The 24,677-nt window shown below is 41.2% G+C and overlaps 1 protein-coding gene across 7 annotated transcripts in view; it reads right to left on the reverse strand.

Moving 5' to 3' along the window:
- Positions 1-2,473: 2,473 nt before the first annotated feature.
- tada2a (transcriptional adaptor 2A) overlaps positions 2,474-24,677 on the reverse strand; it is a 34,140-nt gene continuing 11,936 nt past the window's right edge. The window contains exons 5-15 of one of the 7 annotated variants that reach the window (XM_070857070.1): positions 23,819-23,976; positions 22,930-23,018; positions 21,832-21,904; positions 21,213-21,276; positions 15,800-15,843; positions 11,017-11,127; positions 10,561-10,632; positions 8,298-8,430; positions 6,339-6,382; positions 3,411-3,484; positions 2,474-2,978 (exon numbers count right to left, since the gene is read on the reverse strand). In XM_070857070.1, the coding sequence (XP_070713171.1) occupies positions 2,793-2,978; positions 3,411-3,484; positions 6,339-6,382; positions 8,298-8,430; positions 10,561-10,632; positions 11,017-11,127; positions 15,800-15,843; positions 21,213-21,276; positions 21,832-21,904; positions 22,930-23,018; positions 23,819-23,976 (1,048 nt within the window). In that variant the 3' untranslated portion in view covers positions 2,474-2,792. Of the gene's footprint in view, positions 2,979-3,410; positions 3,500-5,824; positions 6,230-6,338; positions 6,383-8,297; positions 8,431-10,560; positions 10,633-11,016; positions 11,128-15,799; positions 15,844-21,212; positions 21,277-21,831; positions 21,905-22,929; positions 23,019-23,818; positions 23,977-24,677 lie in introns of those variants that run through there. The other 6 variants (XM_070857069.1, XM_070857068.1, XM_070857067.1 and 3 more) reach the window with 6 other exon arrangements.

Here is a 24,677-nt window from a genome sequence, read left to right on the forward strand (position 1 = left end):
TCTGTTAACTGTTAACTGTTTCATTCTCCATCCTAATGTAGAATTCCCCCATATTATGGTCACTCTTCCCCAAGGGGCCTTGCACAACGAGATTGCAAATTAATCCTCTCTCATTACACACCCAGTCTAAGATGGCCTCCCCCCTAGTTGGTTCCTCGACATATTGGTCTAGAAAACCATCCCTTACGCACTCCAGGAAATCCTCCTCGACCGTATTGCTTCCAGTTTAGTTAGCCCAATCTATATGCATATTAAAGTCACCCATGATAACTGCTGCACCTTTATCACATGCACCCCTAATTTCCTGTTGGATGCCCTCCCCAACATCACTACTACTGTTTGGAGGTCTGTACACCACTCCCACTAACGTTTTTTGCACTTTGGTGTTCTGCAGCTCTACCCATATAGATTCCACATCATCCAAGCTAATGCCCTTCCTAACTATTGCATTAATCTCCTCTTTAACCAGCAATGTTACTCCACCTCCTTTTCCTTTTATTCTATCCTTCCTGAATGTTGAATACCCTTGGATGTTGAGTTCCCAGCCCTGATCATCCTGGAGCCACATCTCTGTAATCCCAATCACATCATATCTGTTGACATCTATTTGCACAGTATTCTCATCTGTTCCGTGTACTGCTTTCATCTGCATAGTGCTACATGTAATGTGATTCGTGATCGGTATTGAAATGTATCCTGGAATGTAAACCTGTTCTTATCTGTTCCATGTAAAACCCTTATTTGCACAGTGCTACATGTAACGCGATTTATGGATTGTACTAAACTGTACCTTGAAATGAAATGTACGCTAGTGCATTGTATGGAACTGCTGTCAGTATCCAAATGAATTGTATGGAATTGCTGACTGCAAGGTACTGAACTATTTTCCAATGTATTGGGAAAATTTTATACGAATAAAGTATTTTTTTTTTAAAAAAAGGAAAAGACAGTCAATTCATCAAGCACATCCCATCCAAAGTTCCTATATGGTCACGACAAGTTGTATTTATTTCATTGTAGACTTCCCTCCCACCATTACGTCAATACCCTTTTTCAAGATGTTGATGCTTTTAAAAGATGCCAATCGACTCTAAATCAAAGACTTTCTCTAAGTGTCTGTTGCAAATATCCACTGTAGGGAAAGCATTTTTTCCCCTAATCTCTAACCTTGCTTGAGGCTTGTGAAATTTTCTACATTTCTGTCAAGTGGCTTTCAGAAATCAATAACAAAGGATCAGAATTCTAAACTATTACAGCACACGAACACGGCAACAGAAATATACAACAGACTCGATACATGCCTACCTAAGACCACTTTTCACTTGCTGCTTGAATTTACATTTCTTGATCCAAGCACAGGCATAAAAGGAACACACACACATAGTCCTTTTCCTTTCCATTCTCAAACAGCTAGTCCATGTACCACTAATTGCCACTTAGAAGGCAAGTTTTAGAAATTTGCAGAAAGTGCTTTTTGTGGAATGTTTGGTGAATGAATTTCTGAATGATTAAACGCGTTACGGTTCAGGGCGACAAACTTGCTATATTTAACCTGCAGCCTGTAGAAATCTTAAATAAAGCATGCAAATGGTCTGACCACCGCTGTATATAACAGAATGTGCAGTGGTACACAAATTACTGACATTGGGTGAAAAATCATTGACAAGGCTGAGCATTGATCCTGGGTCAGTCAGCATTAAAAAAAAAATCATCCTTCACCTCCCATTTTCCTTGCCCCACATTAAGTTCACGTTGCACATTATTCCCTGGCCAAGGTAACGCACTCTACACTTTTTGTCAGTGTAGCCGACATAAAAGGATGTCAGACATTGGTATGCTGGAAATAATGGCAAAGCAAGACTGTTCTGCAGTACAGGACACTGAAGCATGCTAAAGCCTCTGCATATCATCTCAGATAGGGTTGCATGGGAAGGAGAAGGGAGGATGTTTGAGGAAAAGATTAAAATTCTGAGCTGTAGGTGAGAAATTGGTGTTCATGGTGAGACAATCTAGGAGTCTGCTTCTCACAGGATTGGGATCAATAACTCACAATTTTTGGACACTGAAATCCAGAATATCCGAAAAGATAATTATTTTAAAACCATTCATTTAATTTTGCACAGTAGGTCACTCTTCATGTTTGCCTGGTCTTTACAACAATGCTGGGGAGATATGTGCTCCCAGACCAACGCCCCATATAGCTGGCTGCCCACTCCGTGGCGCTGAATTCAGGCATTCAAACACAGCATTCCCCCAATTTACCTTTGATTTTGTGCCAAATATAAACTTCTGTGATCAATGTTTTGAATCACTGCACTTCCTTGTTGACTTCCATTTTGTAAATTTATTCTCCGTCACTAGTTATTGCTCAGAGAGTGGATTTATTTTATATAACATTTATTTAACCACCTGAATCATGAGTTTTTGCTGACGTGAGAGGTCTTCATCAATACAAGAACTGATGTACAAAAAGTTGTAAATGCTGTCAAGGAAATTTAATCAGATTTTGTAATAAAAAAGTTTAAATATACATCTTTACAAAAACAATTACAAAAAGCATGTTTAATTATACTGAATTCACCTTACAGTCACCAAAACACAAAAGATCCAGAATCAGACAGTGAACAAATTCCAATCTTTTACAAAAAAGCAAATAAATAAAAATACATGGTTATTTTTTTCCACTCTGTACATCACTGACAAAAGAAATCGGAGGTTGCCAGGTGACAGTCTGCTATTTGCCAAGGTTGCTTAGTGACAGCGTTCCCGAACGTCAGCCTTGGGTTGCCTATTTAAGCTTTAGTAATATATCCTTCTCGTATCAGGAAATCGTAGATCTTTCTTGTTTTGTTCACATCTATTTTAATAAGAGTCCTTGCCTGAGCTAGCTTCAGGCCACCTAACCTACTGCTCTCGCCCATTAGAGCCGACTTGTATTCCAAATATGCTCCGGGGACCAATCGCACCATCTGGCAAAGCTATGAGATAGGTGGTGGTTTGTGCAGGGGGGGGGGGGGAGGTAAGAAAGAATGCATGAAGAACATTACTCAAACATACTTATAATACCTGTACATTACATATACTTCTTGTGATTATCAGAAGGTCATGCCACGCTACTACAATGAAACGTCCCACCTATCTTTCTCTTAAATGCAGCGGTTTCTATTTTAGTAAGTGTTAAGGTTTGTTTTTTCCATTGCTGCCCCTAAAATTCAAAGGACATTGCAAAAAAATACAGAAAAATGGAAGGTTAACAGGCAACATTTTGATTGGAACTAGAGGGAGCCTGAAGTGACTGAAACCTAATTTGATTAAAGTAAGCCCCCTCCCCCCACCCATAAAATGAAGGATGAACCTATAATTATGATTTTAGTATCTGAAGTTAGCAATATAGAGACCATCGCAGGTACCTCTTTTTCCTTCTCGTTGAGTTTCTCTGTTCCGGGAAGGCCTGTGAGGTTCAGTGGAGGAGCATTTCTCCTACCTGCTCCATCAACAACAAGAAAGGAAAACAAAAATCAGTAAATATCAGCGCAACAAAAGGGCAATATCCTACTTTTCTCTTCTGGTGGGAAGCCTCACCTGCTGAAAAAGCACACAGGAAATTGCGGTGTGCACTGCGCACAAGTTCCCATCTACTTAAAATAATCTCTATCTCAATTCACAGATAATGAATTACTTTGAACTGATCAGCATTGTTGTGTAGGCAATATTATTACAGAACATTACAACATAGACATTATACAATACTGGTGGACTCATCCATTTCGATAAACTCAATTTTCCTATAGGTCACACTTTTATGCAAGTTGTTCATGTCCTTCAAACCAGGGTGTGACTTACATACCTACTACTTTAGGTCTCCCTTTTCCCTTGTTCCTCTAAGACATCTAATTAAACTTAAAGCCACAGGAATCCAGGGTAGTTGGGATTGGATGAGGAGTTGGTTAATAAACAAAAAGCAGGGAATTTTTGAGAGGCAAATTGAAAATAGTGTATAGTGGGGAATGAGGTTGAGCACTGAGTGGGATCCTGCAAAAGATAGGCACTTGGACCCTTGTTACCCCGTTTCTAATAAGTGACCCAGATAGAGAAACTCATTGCAAATTTGTTGACAATAAAATTGTGGAGAACAGGAGGGAAAGAATGGAGCAAAATAATTACAGTTTAGACAGCAAATGTAATTAGTCAGACAATTGGCAAACGAAGGTCAACACTCAAATGTGAAACATTACATATTAGTCGAAACAGTGCGCATCATTGGGAAATTTGGCGCTCCCACTGGGAAGCTATGCTGAAGATAGAACTACGACACTGTAACACTAATTCTCTGAAACATGGTTCCCTACTGGGATAGGGGGATTGCTGAACTTGCTTTCCTAAGTTTAAAATAAATGGGGTCAACTGATAGCGATTTAGAAAAGAACCTGGGTGCAGTGGTTGACTTATCATTTTCAGTGGCTGTCCAACAAGCTGAAGGTATTTTTAAAAAATGCTGGGATTATATAAGTGGAACACTCGTGAACAAGTCGCCAGAGGTTATGCTGAGGATCTACAATGCAGTTGTCAAACTCCGCTTGGTAATATTGTGTTCAATACACACACAAAGGAAATGATGCCGAGAAGAGCAATTCACAGCTGTAGTGGGAATGAGTTAGGATGAACGATTAACCCTAAGCTCGAGTCTAGAAAGGGAAGATATATACAAGAATAATGGCCTAGAAATTGCGGCCAGAAGCGCACCTCCGGAGTCTTCCTCCGGCCTGCGAAACAATTCCGAAAATACTCCTGGTGCCCAGGCTGTGAAGAGTTGGGGTCTTGGGCCTCGAGGCGGAGGGCATCGTAATGGTCCACGGATCCCCAGGACGCAGTGGTTTGGAAGCGTACCTGGGATCATGTGGGCTCAGTCCTCCAATGACAAAGGAGAATTCCATTGCAATTATTTACAAAGGGAATCCCCAAATATAATAATTATACAACGTACAGAACTGCAATGTCCCTTCATTGCACCAACCTCAATAAACATTTATTTTTTAAATAATTAAAAACATCATTAAGACTGAAATCTGGGTCTATATTTGCATAAACCCACTGAATAAAGTATGTGCATAATTTAGGATGTAAAAATGTTTAATTTAAAGCTTAGATATCCTCTTACGCTGACAATTGCTGGCCAGTTGCTGGGCAAATAGCCCAAATCTGCCCCAGTAATACTCAGTCTTCAAGTGGTTTGGATGATCTATCAAAACGTGACAGATTGCAAGTTCCAGATTTCGCGCATGCGCAAGCAGAAATCAGGAACTTGTGGAGCATTTCAAAGGGAATTCAAAGGAAGTACACCGTCGCAGTCATCACAATTTCAGGGTCATTATTTTCAATTCACTCAGTGGAGTACAGATTTAAATGAATGTGAAATAGTTTTAAAAATAATAGAATTTCTTTAGAGAGAGACTTTTTTTTTTAGTAGGGGGCTTTCACAATGATGCTGATAGCTACAAGAGAAAAGGGTTGGGATACTACAGGGAATGAGTTTTCATAAACTGATTATCATCTTTATATAAGAAATGGTTAAAGATGCAACCTACGCACTGGTAATAAACTATCACAGGATAGTGTAAAACAATTGAAGATGCTGTGCTTACTACAAGCCTGCACCACAAAATGGAAAACTCTCACTGGGAATAAAGAGGAAAAGTGATCTAGACAATTAAGAGTGCACTGTTTCAAAGTCTATTATCTGTTTTACAATAGTATAATGAACTTTTGCAATCTCTACAGTAAATATGTTAAATTCCAGACTACAAGTCAGCGATGTACAAGTTACTGTTTTACAGTTGTAATTTTATTAAAAATTCTAAAAGTTGTACAGGAATGCACGACATTTCTCTAGAGGGCACAGAAACACATGAAGATGTAATTTACACATCAGATTTGAGAGTAATATGATTTTCTATTATATAACACTACAAATAACCATTCCCGTAAATTCAAAATCCAGAATAGAATAAAAGCAGAATGAATGAAATAAATTAGTCTTTATTCATAATATTTTCTGAATAAATTAAAATAGTGTGCCATTTTGTTTTTGTACAGAACACGTAAAACTACTATACGTAACTGTGCCAATAAATTCATTGGATCAATGTAACCTCCATCTGTTGTAGTGCAACTATGTATAAGCCAGAGGGGGGGAAAGAACTAGCTGGTTCTGAAGGTCTAACCTCTTTCACTGCAAAAAAGCAAATTGTTAATATATTGGATTTGCTCAAACACTGCAGTTTGTGACCAAGTTAAGGAGACCCTTCTGCACTTCTCAGCCATGATCAGCAGCTACTCACCTGCAGTAGGAATGACTGGTGCCACTGGGTTTAGTCCTGAATCACTGAAATGTAAAAATGAAATATAAAACAGTGATATTAGTACACTTTTAGAACTTGGAAACCACCTCCCTCTTGAAAATCAGGAACGTGTCTTCTTAATGTGGATGATATATTGCAAAATCTGAAAATTTAGGACTTTGTATTAGAAACCCATGTCTTTTGGCTGGATTATTCACTGCCCTCAAAATTGAAAGATATTCTCTCAGCAGTAAGCATTATTTAGAAAGCATCCTGCTCGGTGTGCGAGCACATGAAAGTGAGAGTTGGGTAGTGCATGAACAAGAGACAAACACTACTTGACCAGTGGCTTAGTGGGAATTTTGTTTTTGTCCATTTCTTAACATGCACAGGATTTTAACTTAAAATATGTGATGTACTGTATGCAGAGAAACTTCAAAATACAGCTATACATAACAAGATGCACTCAAACATTAACAAATAAATACATGGTCAAACATCAGATTTTGATTCATACTTTGGCTCAAATAGTATATTTATACACAACAGCAAATAATTTATGGCCAGCATATCTATCGTAAGTGTACTAGTCATAAATAACATAAGAATATGTACATTCTTCTAGTATTTGATAAGATTCTGCACATAAATTCCCCTGAAATCAATATAAACAGCATGTAGGATATGCAAGGTTTCGAAAGTGTAAGAAGTTGAAAGATCACGCCCCTTTTCTTTTCCTCCGCCCATGGTTGATCTAGTATCTATTACAGCTTAGACAGAAGAGTAAATAGACTCTTTACAAAAGGAGATAAATATAATTAACTTTACCTGTCATAGCTGACGGAATTGATTTGTATGTGCCATGGGTTGCTTGCTGGTTCGTTGGGCTCAGAATGCCCTCCCGCCCCCCAGTCTATCAAGATAGTTTGTGTGATATTTGCACTACAGGATCTCTGTAGTACCCCATTGAGAATCATCTTCTTTGTGACATTTGCAGCACGGATTCTGTATTAATACATGTAACTCATTGCTGAAATTCTGTTCACATTCTTCAAAAAGCCACAGCCTGCTAGGTGCTGTTGCATGAATACATCCTTGATCCTTAACGCAGATAATTTAATACAATCTTATGAGGTGAAGGGAGGTCACTGTGACAAAGACAATAGAGTGGGAAGAAATTCCATACATCAGAACATGGTATGTATTTTTTTCCATGTTTATTAATTCAAGTATGAGTGATTTCATGACAGGTTACTGTTGTGTTCCATATGCTGCCCTGGCCTAATTCCAGTCAAAGTGTAGCATCTGTGCCAAGGATGATTTTCTTTTCCAGGGTGTAACTGCACAGGATGCAAATTGAATCACTTGGAAAGTGCAGAAAATTTATGTAGTGCCAGATTCGATGGCAGGCACCACATTTTTCACTGGAGATGTGATCAAAATTGGAGCCTTAAGCGTTTGATGATCATCAGTAAATGCAAAGCAGTGAGGGAAGGAATCATTGAATTCACAAGCATCAGTCTTCACCTTGACAATAATACTAAGAAATAAAACAAAAAATAATTTGAAGTAGTTCAGCTTGTGAATTGCAATTCATATGCCAAATTTGGCCTAAAAGGATTGGGATTAATCTTGTGATACCACCAGATGATCTAAAATGAATGTCAAAAACCTAGGTGAATGCAACCCATTTCCTATTAAGATTTCCATGCACAAAAGAGGATCCCATGCAATAATAATGACCATGTCAGAGTCTCTTGCATCCTACGATGGACGCATCGGAAGTTAGAATCTTGCAACCACCCTCAAAGTGATCACCATTGGATTCATTATGTCTCACAAAGCCAGCATCTTCAGCTCTTCCACAAGTGAGAAAGGATCAAACTGTGACATTGTAATAAATAAGTTAATCACGTAGGCTGACAAAATTTTGGCCTCTGCTAGTCCAGGAGAACTCACATTGCTGCTTGTTTGTGCAGCCACTGCTGGCAGGCGTTGGAGTCCTGGAGGCACTGGAGAACATCTGTGAGCATGCTGCGCTTTAGACGTTCCTCCTCACGATGCACCTTCAAGCAGTCATATACTTTGGCACCTACACAAGATGTGATCAAAGACCAGCATATGAAAGTTTAAACTTGTACAGACAACTGGGACCATTCTAGAAATAAAAACATTTTTAGCAACTTTTTGCGTGATTCTTCTTTTCATGGCTCTAACATGACCTAGTAGCAGATACAGTTAGATACAACTGTTAATAAATCCAATTTGTAGAACAATCTAAAAAGGTAGTTTCATCAAATATAATCTATATGTTTGCAACACATTATATCCATGGTTATAAACTCTACTAATTTTGCATCAAATTCAAATCATGAAAGTTGCTCCACAGATACATTGCAGCAATTTTAGATTAATTTTCACAGATTATATAGATAAAGGACTCAAATAATGATCAAACAGCAAGATAAAATAGTGTCTGGTGAAGAATCTAGGACTGTGTCTGAACTGTAAACCTATGACTATTGCAGGTGAGAATCAAGATCAATTTGTGAGATATTTATAAATCATTCATTTGCCAAGATGCTTTGGAAATAAATTACATTTGCTAAAAGGTTACACTTCAATTGCAACTCTGTTACAAAGGGACTGAAGTCTTTGCATTCTGTGCTCTGCATTATTCTAGACGGTAGCACCACACTTTTACTAAAAGTTAATTTACAATGGTTTGGGATCTTTATCTGGTACTGCTTTGTGTGACAGATGGATCAACACCATGGTTTGAGGCTGATGTAATAAAGCACTACTGAGCAGACCACAAATTAATTATCCTGAACAGATACCTGCATATTTTAGTACCTGGCTGTACAAATCCAGAATTGGTATAGGTAGTTAAATACACAAGAAAAATTATAAAAATAAATAGCGATGGTTTGCAATTAGCACTGCAGTCAGGCAAAAAAAATGGTGCCTTTTGAGAGTCAAGTTATGGAGATTTTTCTGAAATTGTGCACTTCCTCTGGCATTCCCTAAAGACATGTCGGTCTTTGCCAATAAAGCAGAAAATGTTTAATGTTAATTGGTCATCAATCACAGCAATAAGAAAGGAGAAGGCCATTTGAGTTACTCATCACCCCATTCTAGTACATCAGAGCCAATAATTAAGAATGTGATGAGGATGGTATTTGCCAGTTTACTCTTTCAGTTGCTGACCAAGGTGTAGAATATGGGATACGAGAGAAAATATAGTTAGAAAAAAGGCACCATTCATTAAAAGTTGTAAAATCAACTTAGTAAACAATTGATCCAATTGTTTTACCATTAAACCACATGCCATGGCTAATTAACAATAAATGCACCAAATGTTAATTTACCACAGTTGCTAGGATTAAGTTGCGCCGGAAAGTTACCAAAACAAAACTAGAACTAAAATTTTATTTTACTTTGTTACCAGATAATTAATGCACAAAGTAGATTAAACAATATAATTTTCTGAAATTAAAATCTGTTAAAAGTGATGCAACTGGCTTAGATGTATGAATGGAATGCACACTGTCTCTGCTCTAAACATAAGCAGCACCAAATAAGAGGGAGTCTTTTAGGATTCAGGAGGGCTTCTGATGCCCACAAACTGTTTCATAGAGGAGGTGCTATGAGACAAAAGTTTGACGATGAGGTTAATGAGGTGCTAAGATAATATTGGTGGACAGATGAACTAACAGCAGCACAGAATAAATCTCAGTATTTTCTTTCTCAGACCTCTCCAAATAAAGTAAGCAAGAAATTACAGTCCTGTTGGATGGAACTGGATATGGGAACAAATAAAAGTTGCTGTTAACAACCCTTGGTTGCAACAGGAATTGGCGACATTAGCAACAATCAGAACGTATGGGGCCTTTGATAAAAGTCTGTATGAATCAAATTTACATGTATATAAATGGCCTTCTCCTTTCTTATTGCTGTGGTTGATGACCAATTAACATTAACATTTTCTAAATTTACAAACTGACATTGAAAATGCTGCTACCCAGAACTAAAATTCACTGCCTAACTTTAATGTGCATATATTAGGTATAAAATCACACACACCAACATTATTTCATGGTACGTTTATTGGATCAGATGCTTTAGCATTCATATTTATAATACATTATCCCTCTCTCTGCTCAATACACTTAATTGGCCTGTCGCACTGACATTTACAAGCTTATGAGAAACAACTCACCACGGAATGTGAAGATTCCTGCCCGTCTGTATTCTTGCAACCGTTTGATCTCCTTCCGAAGTTCAAAATCCACTATGAGAAAAAGATAATGTCAGAAAGGTCATTTTTAACTGAACTTGTGTAAAACCCCCTCCCACCCCCAGCACATGATATTTGGGGATTCTGAAACAATATAATTCTAAAGAAGTTGATAAAATTCTCCAATTTTGAACCTTAAATAACAAAGCTATTATATATGTTAAGGTATGTAAAAGCCACAGAAATCAGTATTAAAAAAAAAGATATTCTGACCATGCTCAACAAAAATATAAATTTGTTACAAAAAGCCGTTCATCATATTTAAGGAATGAACTGATCTGTATTTTTGGCTGTGATGTGCAACAGAACACACTTTCATGTCAACTTTAAAAGGTTGCAACTGCTACAAAAAAGGAAATAAATATAAATGCTACATACACGTATGGCTTTCAATAAATTTGTCATGCTCTGTAGGTCCCAGTAGTCTTGCAAAGTGTCTCATAGCTTCATAGAGGTCCTGAACTTCTTTAGGGTACCGTCTTTCAAGAACTGCAATTGTAAAAGTGGACATTTTTGAATGTAATTTCCCAATGATTATGGGGTGCAACTGTAAATATCTCAGGATAAACTTCATTACAATGCCCAAATCTTTTGCATGCTGCCATATATTAGCTATTTCCAGACAGTCCAATGGGTAGACACACATGGCATTCATGAACAGTCAATGTGTTTCCATGAGCGCGTTCATTGAACCATCAGCTATTTATAAAAAGAAAATGTGTTGCTGGTGAGTGAATCACTACTGAGTGAAATATTATTATTTCCAAAACTAGCATCTTGATTTGTAGCACTGGTCAAGGACAATTAAAAAAAAAGAACTTCATCTCTCCTCCTGCAACTTTCTCTCTGCTTTTCTTTCATTCTTTCTCTTGCTGTACACGACAGAGACTTTGCTATTGCTATATCTGTCTTAAATTCTATTTTTTACTTTTTCTATCAGGAGTGTGTTGGATTAGTCGTCGAGAGCTAACAAAAGCATGGATGAGGGTTTCAGCAGGATGAGTTGAGGCAAGGGTGGAGATGGGCGATGTTACAGAGGTAGAAACAGGCGGTCTTAGTTATGCTGCGGATATGTGGTTGAAAGCTCATTTCAGGGTCAAATGTGTCACCAAGATTGTGAACAGTGTGGTTCAGCCTCAGACAGATGTTGGGGAGAGGGATGGAGTCAGGGGCTAGGGAACGGAGTTTGTGGTAGGGACTGAAAACAATGGCTTTGGTCTTCCCAATATTTAATTGGAGAAAATTTCTGCGCATCTAGAGTTGGATGTTGGAAAAGCAGTGTTACAATTTAAAGACCATGGAGTGGTCGAGAGAAGTGGTAGGGAGGTAGAGCTGGGTGTCGTCAGCGTACATGTGGAAACTGATGCTGTGTTTTCGGATGATGTCGCCAAGAGGCAACATATTGATGAAAAATTGAAGGGGGCTAAGGATAGATCCAGAGGCAACGGTCCGGGAGCGGAACGAGAAGCCATTGCAGGGCATTCTCTTGCTACGATTAGATAGAAAACAAATGGAACCAGGCGAGTGCAGTCCCACCCAGTTGGACGACGGTGGAGAGGCGTTGGAGAAGGATGGAGTGGTCAACCGTGTCAAAGGCTGCAGACAAGTCAAGAAGGACGAGCAGAGATAGTTTGCCTTTGTCACAGTCACAAAGGATGTCATTTGTGACTTTGATGAGAGTCGTTTCAGTACTGTGGCAGGGGCAGAAACCTGATTGGAGGGATTCCAACATGGAGTTGTGGGAAAGATGGACATGAACATGTTGTCGCCTGCCAAATCCAAGGAGTTGAGAGGAAAGGGAGGTTGGGGATGGTGGATAGTTTGCAAGGATGGAGGGGGGGTCAAGGGTTGTTTTTTTGAGGAGAGGGATGATGACAGCAGATTTGAGGGAGAGGGGGACAGTACCCGAAGAGAGAGAACCGTTAACAACGTCAGCTAACATGGAAGCCAGAAAAGGAAGTTGGTGGTTAGCAGTTTGGTGGGAATAGGGTCGAGAGCGGGAAATGGATCAAGGATGAACTCGGAGAGGTCATGAGGGGAGATCGTTCTACGAATTTCTTCATATAAACCCTGAATATACTCATATTTGCAACCGTTAAGCTTAATTAAAACTGTAAATGTTGCATCTATTAGGTGCTATTGAAACTTAGTACTAAACCATTAATTTCTTTAAATGAATAAATCATCCTTCTGCTCAGAATTGAGGTATGTGGGGTGAGGGGAGTGGTCAGGGCACTCAGCTCCTCCACAGACAAAAGCAGGGCTGCGTGGAGGGCAATATATAGCCTGGCAGGGTGGTGCCAGTTTGGGCAGAGCAAAGAGGCTGAGCTCAAACATTGTTGTGCAGAGCCAGGGCATTTGTGACTCATTCCTGTTCTTAACCATGCCGCCAGAAGCTAGCACTGAGCAGAAACCACACACTTGCCCATGGGAGTTGGGTACTAATGCACAAGTCCGAGCAGGTGGATCAATAGAAACGTTGCAAAGGCAGCTTGCAGTGGTGCCGAATGTGTGAAAACAAAAGGAGAGAAAATATAAATTTTAAAAGTAATGAAGAGGTTTTTTTTTAATTGGCAAATGAAGATACTCAACAAGGGCTGTTTACTGAAAAGTATATTATATATAATTTTCTCCCTCTTTTAGGGAAGATTTTTTTTAAATTGTCATTTTTTAGGATATTTTGCGAGTACGTGTTATAATGTAGACAGGATCCTGCAACTCATCTTCAGTACTGTAGTTATGGTGAAAGTGATCTGGGTCTTACATGGAGCTGCACTTCAACACTCAGCTTTTAGCAATGAGAAACAGCAATGCATCGGTTTGATGTTATTAATTTAATCTGATCTCAGTTACTAGGCTTGCTGTGGTTACTGAATGAGCTAAAACGAAAGTAGGAACCTTAGTGAGGTATAAATTGAATTAATTATTAATTGGTCAGTCAGTATCTGTACAGAGAAAGTCAGGCTATGACATTCTTATGAAGGGTATACATCCAAAACACCAGAACTTGTCTTTAAAAAAGAAAACAGTTGCTGCCCCTGCTGAGTATTTCCAGCATTTTCTGCTTTTATATTTTTTTATTTATACAAATGGCTAAGCACATTAAAAGCATGGCAGTGAAAGGAAAACGGATATCCAATTTGTAGTGTGCTATTTATTTGTTTGACTATAGCTTCTGAACCATTTTTAGCTCAGAGACTCAGTTTCATAACAACAGAACGATTTACATGAAGCTCATCCATCAACCTTGGCTTTCAAAAAAAAAATTCCCCTTTCAACAGATCAAATACTGGTACTCCTCCCCCAATACTGGCGACATTAGTGCCATTAAAATCTGTTGTCTGCCCTGTAAAAATTCAGCTCCTCCTGATTCTGTGGCAGAGTTAATAATGTAGAATGCAACTGAATTTGGATAGAGTGGGGAAATGGAACCTTGACAGGCAGATATTCAACAATTTGCATTTATCTAGCACCTTTAATGTAGAAAAATGTCCCAAGGCACTTTAGAGGCATAACCAGACCAAAATAGATGCCGAACCAAAGAAAGAGATATTGGGAGGGATGACCAAAAGCTTGGTCAAAGAGGTGGGTTTAATGGAGAGTCTCAAAAGGAGGAGAGGAAGGTGGAGAGACGGCGGGGTCCAGGGAGGGAATTCCAGAGCGTGAGGCCTAAATGGTTGAAGGCACGGCTGACAATGGTGGGGTAAGGGGGGGGTTGGGACTTTGTAGGGCTGAAAGAGGCTACAGAGATAGGGACGGGCAAGGGCAAGCCATAGAGAAATTTAGGCACAGGATGTGAATTTTAAACTGGAAGCATTGGGGCCAGAGGCCCAATATAAGTCAGCAAGGGCAGGAGTGATGGCTGAGTCGGTCTTGGTGCTTGATAGGATATGGGCAGCAGATATTTGGATGAACTGAAATTCAGAGTGTGGAGGAGAGAAAGTTGACCAGGACAGCATTGGGATAGTCAAGTCCGGAGCTGACAAAGGCATGGATGAAAGTTTCCGCAGCGGAGGGGTTAAGGCAGGAGGGGAAGCAGAAAAGGTTACGAAGGTAGAAGTAGGGGTTCTTCCAAACTACCACTACAAGGATTTAAAAACAAGTACAGGTACCTGTACTAACATACTCCAAAATGCAAACCCACTGGTTTGTAGATGGAAGTTTGCCTTGGAGAGTCTTTTTGTCAATTCATTGGGTAGTCACAGGTAAAGCTACAGTTCAATCCTTGTACAATAAATATTTCAGACAAGTAAGCAATTTTTTACAGTATCAATTTGTATTTTGAATGATGAAGTAATTGCCGCTAATTTTATCAGTTTGATGGTGCAACTCACTGACATTGGTTAAAGTAATTAATGCCTTCTTTTAAACACAATATCAGTTCCACACATACAGTGCACTGGTAGCAGCTGTAAGTACCTGCTGTAACATCTAGATTGTTGAGACAGGCACAGATTAGAAACTGGTATTTTGTTGATGTTTTGATGATTTCAATTTTCACTAAGTTGTCATCACTATCATTTTAGACTGATGTAAAATAAAGTGTGCGAAAGATGGCAACTCGAGGCAAAAGCTGTTAGAAAGGGTAATGCAATTTTTAAGAATTTGGATAGTTTTAACTCTGGTTTTATCTTGATTATAAAGCTAATGTTTAGCATTCTTAGCTTAATTCAATATCACATGAATGTCCTTCGACAGCAACTATCTACAGCCTATTTGCCAGCACAATAATCAAGGGAATTATCCGATTAAATGGATTCACAGAGGTATGCATAAAAGGATTAGGCTACAATAAATTTGAGAACTTTATTACAGACCCAATTTGCACACTAATTTCCTGCACAAAATGCTTGAGTCATCAGCTTAAATAGAATTGATAAGAACACAATACAAAATACGCTCTGTAGAAACTGCATTTGCTTCATTCACAATTTGGGCTCAAAAACTGAAGGTGCATCACAATCTACTACAGACAAAAAACAAAAACTTGGCAGTAGCAGCAAGTGAATCTCTGTTACTTGATGCGCTCCCTCACTGACAGTGTGGAAATCTGCAGTTAATAATATTTATACTTCTCTACCTGAAAAAACCACTGGGAAGGTACATTTCAGACCTGTTACAATATAAACTCGCCGTTCTTAGGTATATTGATTATACTTACTCTGAAATTTTCTGAGGTTGATCAGGCCATGGTCTCTCAAAATTCTGCAGAGAAAGTAAAATTCTCCAGTCACAAATTCCTTTGTAAATTACTGGTAAAATCAAATCATTCTAGATTAACTCACAGTTACATGATGTAATTGGTTTTACTAATAGATAGAAGTGTCCTGCTAAATAACATTTATAAATAATTCAATACATTCCCCACAGTAACATGACATACACAAAGAACACAAGAATTCGAAGCAGGAGTAGGCCATCCAGTCCCTTGAGCCTCTCCTTCATTCAATAAGATTATTGCTGATCTTTGACCTGAACACTTTCCCCCGCCCTCCTGATCCCATAGAGTCCAAAAATCTATCTATCTCAGCCTTGAATATACTCAATGATTCAGCATCCAGCCTTTTGGGGTAGAGATTTCCAAAGATTCACAATCCTGAGTGAAGAAATTCCTTTTCATTTCAGTCCTGAATGGCCGACCCCTTATCATAGAAACATAGATGCAGCAGTAGGTCATTCGGCCCTTCGAGCCTGCACCATCATTCAATAAGATCATGGCTGATCATTCACCTCAGTACCCCTTTCCTGCTTTCTCTCCATACCCCTTGATCCCTTTAGCCGTAAGGGCCACATCTAACTCCCTCTTGAATATATCCAACGAACTGGCATCAACAACTCTCTGCGGTAGGGAATTCCACAGGTTAACAACTCTGAGTGAAGAACTTTCTCCTCATCTCAGTCCTAAATGGTTTATCCTGAGACTGTGATCCCTAGTTCTAGACTCTTAAGCCAGGGGAAAAAACCTCAGATTCTACCTCGTCAATCCCTCTCAGAAACTTATATGTTTCAATGAAATCACCTCTCAACCCTCTCATCCCACGGATCAATCTAATGAACCTTCGTTTTACAGGTGCAGCGTTGAAAATCTGGAGTTCCGGAATCCAGACCGATCGGTAGCAGGGTTGTCCGGAATCCGTAAAATGTTCCGGAATCTGGACCAGCCGACCTAGGGGCCCTGCCGCTGCCTGACCTTGGGTCTCACCTCGCTCCCCTGACCTTGGAACCTCCTCACTGCCCCAACACCTCCTTGGCAGCAGGGCCCGCTCGAACACATCCTCCACTGCGGGGCCCCGCCCGAATGGCTCCACCGCCACGGCGGGACCCTGCCCGAACAGCTCCTCCATGGCGGGACCCTGCCCGAACAGCTCCTCCATGGCGGGACCCTGCCCGAACAGCTCCTCCATGGCGGGACCCTGCCCGAACAGCTCCTCCATGGCGGGACCCTGCCCGAACAGCTCCTCCATGGCGGGACCCTGCCCGAACAACTCCTCCATGGCGGGACCCTGCCCGAACAGCTCCTCCATGGCGGGACCCTGCCCGAACAGCTCCTCCATGGCGGGGCCCCGCCCGAACAGCTCCTCCATGGCGGGGCCCTGCGCCCGAACAGCTCCTCCATGGCGGGGCCCTGCGCCCGAACAGCTCCTCCATGGTGAGGCCCGACCCGAACAGCTCCTCCATGGCGGGGCCCCGCCTGAACGGCTCCTCCATGGCGGGGCCCCGCCCAAACAACTCCCCCATGGCGGGACCCTGCCCGAACAGCTCCTCCGTAACGAGGCCCGACCCGAACAGCTCCTCCATGGCGGGACCCTGCCCGAACAGCTCCTCCATGGCGGGACCCTGCCCGAACGGCTCCTCCATGGCGGGACCCCGCCCGAACAACTTCTCCATGGCGGGGCCCTACCCGAACAACTCCTCCATGGCAGGGCCCCGCCTGAACAGCTCCCCCATGGCGAGGCCCTGCCCGAACAACTCCTCCATGGCAGGGCCCCGCCTGAACAGCTCCCCCATGGCGGGGCCCTACCCGAACAGCTCCTCCTTTACGGGGCCGAAGGCCCGAACACCTTCTTGGCGGCAGGGCCCACCCGACGCCCTCATCGACGGGTCCGGCGGCCCAAACAACTCCTCGGTGGGACCCCCCCCGCTTTCTGACGTTCAGAAATCCGGAACTACCCGAACCTGGGCTTGGGTGTTTCCAGATTCGCGACATCAGAAAGACGATCGAAAGTCCGGAAAAGCCCAGAATCCAGAACGGCCTTGGTCCCGAGGGTTCCGGATTCTCGACGCTGAACCTGTACCACCTCTAATGTAGGTATATCCTTCCTCAGATAAGGAGACCAAAACTGTGCACAGTGCTCCAAGTGTGGTCTTACCAAAGCCCTGTACAATTGTAGCAAGACTTCCTTACTCTTGTACTCCAACCACCTTGCAATAAAGGCTCAGAAGTGCATGAAAATATAGGTGTGAACACATGCCTCATCATTGCATAGTGGTGTTCAAACACACAATACTACACTGCCTTTAATTTTATCGGAAAATTGGTCTTTACAAAGATAAAATATTCTGCAGCTGTGTTGGTGAACCATAGAGTGAAAGGGCACAGATTCTCACAGCTGTACCACAGGAAGGGGGTACTGTGCAGAGATCATTTGCTTTACTGTGGTGTTTGTGGGGGCAGTCTGAACATAAAATGGATAACCTATTCCACAGCTATGACGGAAAGTAATCTGGTGCAACACTCCAACCTGAATCCCACAAATTTTATATGTAGCACAATTTGCTGCTTGGGAAGCATAATTTTGCACAAAAAACTCTGGAAACAGTGAAAGTGTCAGTTTCTGAGCAGATTGGTACAACAGTTCAGGAATTCTAGTGCATTGATTTCTCATTATGCGAGTGGTAGTAAAAAGCATAATACGCTCATAGATGGAACAAAACATCGGTACACTGCATCAAATTTATACAATGCTGGGGCATTCCTTCAAATATTTCCCTACATTACAACACTTCACGTACTTCATTAGCTGTGAAGCAGTTTCGGATATCCTGAGGTCAGGAAAGGCGCTATATAAATGCAAGTTTGTTTTCTTTCTTAATGGCCCACTGTTGGCAACAACTTGCATTTATATAAACATCTTTAACATTGTAAATATCCTGAGATGTTTCAGAAGTAAAGAAGGATGTTGAACAGTAGGTGGTTGCTAAAGCTAAGCTCTTGATTTTGGTAATTGGTGGGCGACGAGATGCAGATGTGAGGCTACGTTGCTCCTCACAAAAGGAAAAAGACAAAAATAAATCAGATGGCAATTTACCCTCAGCTATTCTCATGGCTGGAAAAAGGCATGGAACGGGGGTAGAAATAGAATGTTAGTTAGCTGCAACACAATCTATTATCCATTCTGATAAAAGGGCTGATACCAGTTTGCATAACACGAAGTTAAAAAAAAAAATCAAATTAGATTTAAATACTGCAGACAGCAAAAGGAGAAGCTGTAAAACCAATTTCTGGCTGCCAGCACTATAGGGCCCAAGTTTCGGGCCGCACTGCGACCTGGACGCCCGTTTTTCGTGCTCGAAAGAGCGCCGAAAAAAAACTCCGATATTCTCCGGCTCCTTGCAGGTCTTCAGCAGCGTGGCGCGGCGTGCACAGAACAGCGGGGGGCCGAGCCAGACACTCGCGCTGATTCTACAAGCAGTGGGGGGCGGGCCTAATTTAAATAAGGCAACGTCGTGCCGACAACCCTGCGTGTGCGCGTTGGAGCGTGCGCGCATGCGCGGTGGGAAATTAACATTGGCACTCGGCCATTTTTAAAGGCACTAGAGGAAAAGTGAAGATTTGTCTCGTGGACCTCTGGAAAGGCTTGTGATTTAATTTTAGTGATTTTTTTGTGTGTGAAGGGTGCTTTTAGCAGCACTGTTGAATAAATCACCTGCTGAAATCAGCTCGAAGGCCAGTCACTGACGATGCCCCTATCCCGTGGCCAAATAGCCTCAGTCCCCTTCACAGCTCGAAGGCTGCTTGATTGCTGTGTCTTTGGCTGCCGTCCAGTCACTGACGATGCCCCTATCCCGTGGCCAAATGGCCTCAGACGTCCTCACAGCTCGAAGGCTGCATCTTCGGCTGCTGCCGAGCTACTGACGCCGTCCCTATCGCGTGGCCGAATGGCCTCAGTCCCCTTCGCAGCTCGAAGGCTGCTTGTTGTTTCTTCGGCTGCCATCCAGCCACTGACGCCGCCCCCATCGCGTGGCCGAATGGCCTTAGTCCCCTTCGCAGCTCGAAGACTGCTTGCTGTATCTTCGGCTGCCGTCCAGCCATTGATGCCGCCCCTATCCCGTGGCCGAATGGCCTCAGTCCCCTTCGCAGCTCGAAGGCTGCTTGTTGTTTCTTCGACTGCTGTCCAGCCACTGATGGAAGGAAGGCCTACCTGAAGCTCCGCAGCTCGAAGGCTGCTTGCTGCCGCTGTTGGGCTGCCGTTGAGACACTGACGTCACCCCTGTCTCCAACCTGGAAGGCCTGCCTGAAGCACCGCAGCTCGAAGGCTGCTGCTGCTGCTGCTTCACACACGTAGGAACATGGGATATTTAATCTTTGCTTTGTTTACAAATTTTTATTCAGGTTGGATCTTTATTTGTATAAGTATGACTGTTGAATGATTGTAGAATTTAATTACTTCCCTTCCCCCTCCCTCCCCCCCCCCCCCATTCCCTACGCCTGATTTGTAACCTACGCCTGATTTGTAAAGTGTAGGCAAGGTTTTTTTCGAGCGTACAAAAATCTTCACTTACTCCATTCTAAGTTAGTTTGGAGCAAGTTTTCACTGCCTAAACCTTGAAAACAGGCGTAAGTGGCTGGACACGTCCCTTTTGAAAAAGAAATTCTGTTCCAAAGTGAAACTATTCTAACTGACTAGAACTGGAGCAAACTAAATGCTGAGAATTGCAATTTCTAAGATACTCCATTCTAAACCAGTTGCTCCAAAAAAAACAGGAGCAACTCAGGCCGAAACCTGGCCCCATAAAGTCTAATCTTGCTGTCATGGACAAGAAATCAGTTTTACAGTTTGTTATTTTTCTGCCCAGGCTGTTAAAATCCAAGTCAGAGGACCCCTTATTTTGCTCCCTTTATGGATGTGTGTGCAGTAGCATTGGTGGATAGTAAAGGTCACTGCTACCACTACAGCTGTGGCAAACTCTCCATACACTGTCAGTCATACTTACATTATTACTGGAAAATCACACTCCAGATTTTTCTATGTCTATTTTGTGTCATACTGCAATATCTCCATCCTCAATACACAACGGCATCATCAAGGCAGCACTACAGACATGTGTAACCTCATGGGCCAGCACACAGCACAAACCACCTTGCAATGCCACACAAAAGATGTCAAGCTTAGTATCACCACTATGTAAACTGTGGAAAGTGAAATAGCAACATGTTTTCAGGGGTAAAAGCAAACCAACAGGAAAAGGGATTCATTTTGGGTTTTTTTTGGATTTGGAAACGATTTTTGGATGATTAAAACCCGAAAAAACCCCAGTGTATAAAAGGTCAAATAAAATCAGTCGGGACTTACTTTTTTCTTCGTTGTCTCTCTTTTAATCTGGAGTGATAGATATCTACCACCGCGAGCTTCAAAGCTGTGCAAAGTGAAGAAATATAAAAATGATGAAGATTACTTGAGTAAATAGCTGCATCTAATCATATTAAAAAATAAAACATTGACTTTCAAGATAAACAAATGGAGAGAATGAAAGAAAAGTGAAAGGCTCTTTTGAATGCAGTTTTTTGAGGAAAATACATTTTCTGCTAACGCCATTTCAATACATTCGTGCAATAAGAGAGTCACAAGCACGTGTTACATCAGTGGTATATTGCACTGCATTTCAATGAGTGACAGACAAATGGCTCTGATGCAAAGAAATGTTGCCCTTTTTGTAATTCCTCTGTATCCACAAACATTTTGCTTGTAATATATGCCAATTGGAGAGTTAAACGCAACAGTAACATGAAGGGATTTCTAGAATAATTTACGCTAGAATGACCAATTTACATTGACATTACAACAGATAGCAACTGGCAGATCAGTTTGTAAAGAGGAGAATTCGAAGGCTCTATTTGCATGAAGGAAGAAATTACATTTTGATGGTGTTTACTAGACTAACAAAAGGTATTCTGTCAATCAAAAAACTCACCATGCAAAATATCAGAGTCATCCTCTACAAAATCAATATCCCTCAAGTCCCATTCTGCATAATTGTCAAATTCCTGTACAAGAAATATATGCATCAGTTTTAGTATTGTTCAAATATTTTTTTCTCAGATCTTTTCAAACAAAAATGCCATGTGAAAAGTAGAGAAGCAATTGCTGTAACATTCATTAGCAGGCAGCTGGTCAGCCAGGATAACCCGATGAAGAGTAAATGTCAAATGACAAGGTAAATCTACGAATTCCGTGCTCTACAGGGACCTTGTGCTTAATGCTGTCGCCTTGATTCTCCAATACATGTCTCCCTTTGAGCATGTCTCCCCTTGAGCATGTCTCCCCACTGGGAGCACGAGGGTGACTAATTTACCCTAATATCTATGCCAAAACCAAAGATATTGGCACACTTTAGCACTTTAGTGCAAACATTAAAATTTGGCACCACCATGTGACAACATACTGCACTGCACCCAAGTGCACTTCAATGGGGTAAAAAATTCAAAACATGACCAGCTTGGGCAAAACAGAATCCCGAATAAAATATGTAATATACAAATAAAGCAGCCAACTAGTTAACGTCAATTAAACAAGGCCTCTCTAATTAACTTTCAGCTACACTAAAACGCACGTTATTAGGACTGTATGGATACCATAAACTCATTCCAAACACCACTGAAAGTCTTTTTATTTAAAGAACAAAAGTCAGTATTTAGTGGTTTGTAGGATTGTGCAGAATGAGCCATTTGTATAATGATTTTACATCGAATTACATATTACCTAGAATTTACAGTACAGAAACAGGTAATTTGACCCAACTGGTTTATGCACCACATGGGCTTGTCTAACCCGATCAGCATATCCTTATTTTCTTTTCTCCCTCATGTACTTGTATAGCTTCCCATTAAATGGATCTTTGCTTTTCGCCTCAACTACTCCATGTGGTAGCAAGTTCCACATTCGAACCGATCTCTGGGTTAAACAGACATTTTAAGTCTTTTTTATTATTTACAAATGGTTACACTTGTTCTATTCTTTTAATGTTGATTCTTGAATTTATTCTACAATCCAAGCAAGACATACAACTTACCTCAACAAAGTCTGCTCGTGCTGGCATGTATCCTGCCATGTCCCTCGACACTGCAGAATCAAACGCTGGTCTGGGCGGGTCATCACAAGCTGTGGTTAATTGGGCAAACAACAGCACGATTTATTTTATAGTAACGGAGTTTAATTTCAAATAGAAGACCAAAAATTAAATCTCAATGCGAGAAGATGGGCCATAAGATTCTCTTACCCCCCCCCGCCCCCGAAAACCCATGCAGCATGTTTTGATGAGTCACAACTGAAACATTAACATAGTTTTCTCTTTCAAATGTTGATTGACCTGCTGTACACTTCTAGTATTTTCTGTCTTTTTACTTTAGATTTGCATAATTTTCTTTAAAAAAAAACTCCATCAGAGGTTTACCCAAGGTGATAGGACCGGTGTTGGTACAAAATTAAGAGGACCTTGGACAGTTATAAAATACATGTACTAGCCTCCAGTAGATATACTTCTTTGAAAACTAGCACTTCAATGCATGATGTTCTCTGATGAACAGTGAGTAGCAACAGGTTATTCAACTGGATGGGCATCACAGCTGAGCCTGATCAAGTCGGCAGCTGATGACCCACCCCAGGAACAAGAAGCGTGGCAAATTTGCCCATCTGTGACCCAGGGACACCAAAGCCAACTGTAGCACTCCTATTGGCTCCAGGAAGATATCAGTAACTCAGCAGAGACCGAGGATCAAACCTGAGATCTTCCTGGTCTGTATAGCTCAACCACTCATTGGATAAGCTTAATGAGCCATCAGGGTAGTCCCCATAAGCCTTTTCAAATGTGTGCCACAGTTCAGTCACTGAGGAAGCCATCTCTCGGTTAGGTTTTTTTGTCCAACACTCCTTCTCGAATTTCAAATCTAACGAATATTCACCTCTAAATGTGATTGCTGTATCAAGGTCTTTGGTTTCTTCAGACTGCTTCAAACTCAGTAAAGTGGAAGAAAACAGCGGATTGTTAACAAAATGTTTCATGTAGTGCTTCTCGCAATCTTCCTTGGATTTTGTACGCATCTGGTTGGCTACATCTTGCCTTCAAAAGAGAGTAAAAATAAGTGGTTAACAGGTGTATTGTACATTTCTATAGTGTATAACTAAGTAATAAACAGTGAGTTACTGGGTAAATGTGCTGCACAGTTCAACACTGAGCCAAAAAAAAACATATAGTGCTCAAGTTTCCGGCCAGAATCCAGCGCAACTTTTCCGAACCAGCGCAAAAGATCAGGGAAATTTAAACATGAGTGAGTTACGCCCATAATCACTTAAGTTTGTGTTTTCCGTTATCTTTTACACAACAAAAAAACTTGCATTTATATTACGCTTTTAACGTTGCAAAACGTCCCAAGGCGCTTCACAAAAGCGTTATCAATCAAAATTTGACATCGAAACACAGAAAGAGCTATCAAGACAGATGACCAAAAGCTTGGTCAAAGAGGTAGGTTTTGAAGGAGTATTTTAAAGGAGAGGGAGGTAGAGAGGCGGAGAGGTTTAGGGAAGGAATTCCAGAGCTTAGGGCCCAGGGATCAGAAGGCACGGCCACCACTGGTTGAGCGATTAAAATTGTCGGAATTGGAAAGGCGCAGAGATCTCAAAGGCTTGTAGGATCGGAGGAGATTACAGAGATGGGGAGGGGCGAGGCCATGGAGGGATTTGAAAACAAGGATGAAAATATTAAAATTGAGGCTCAGCTTCAGACAGTTGTCAGGGGATGGGATGGAAATGGTGGCCAGGGAA

Source organism: Pristiophorus japonicus, chromosome 16 (genome assembly GCF_044704955.1).
Source record: "Pristiophorus japonicus isolate sPriJap1 chromosome 16, sPriJap1.hap1, whole genome shotgun sequence".
NCBI classification, from domain to species: Eukaryota; Metazoa; Chordata; class Chondrichthyes; family Pristiophoridae; genus Pristiophorus; species Pristiophorus japonicus.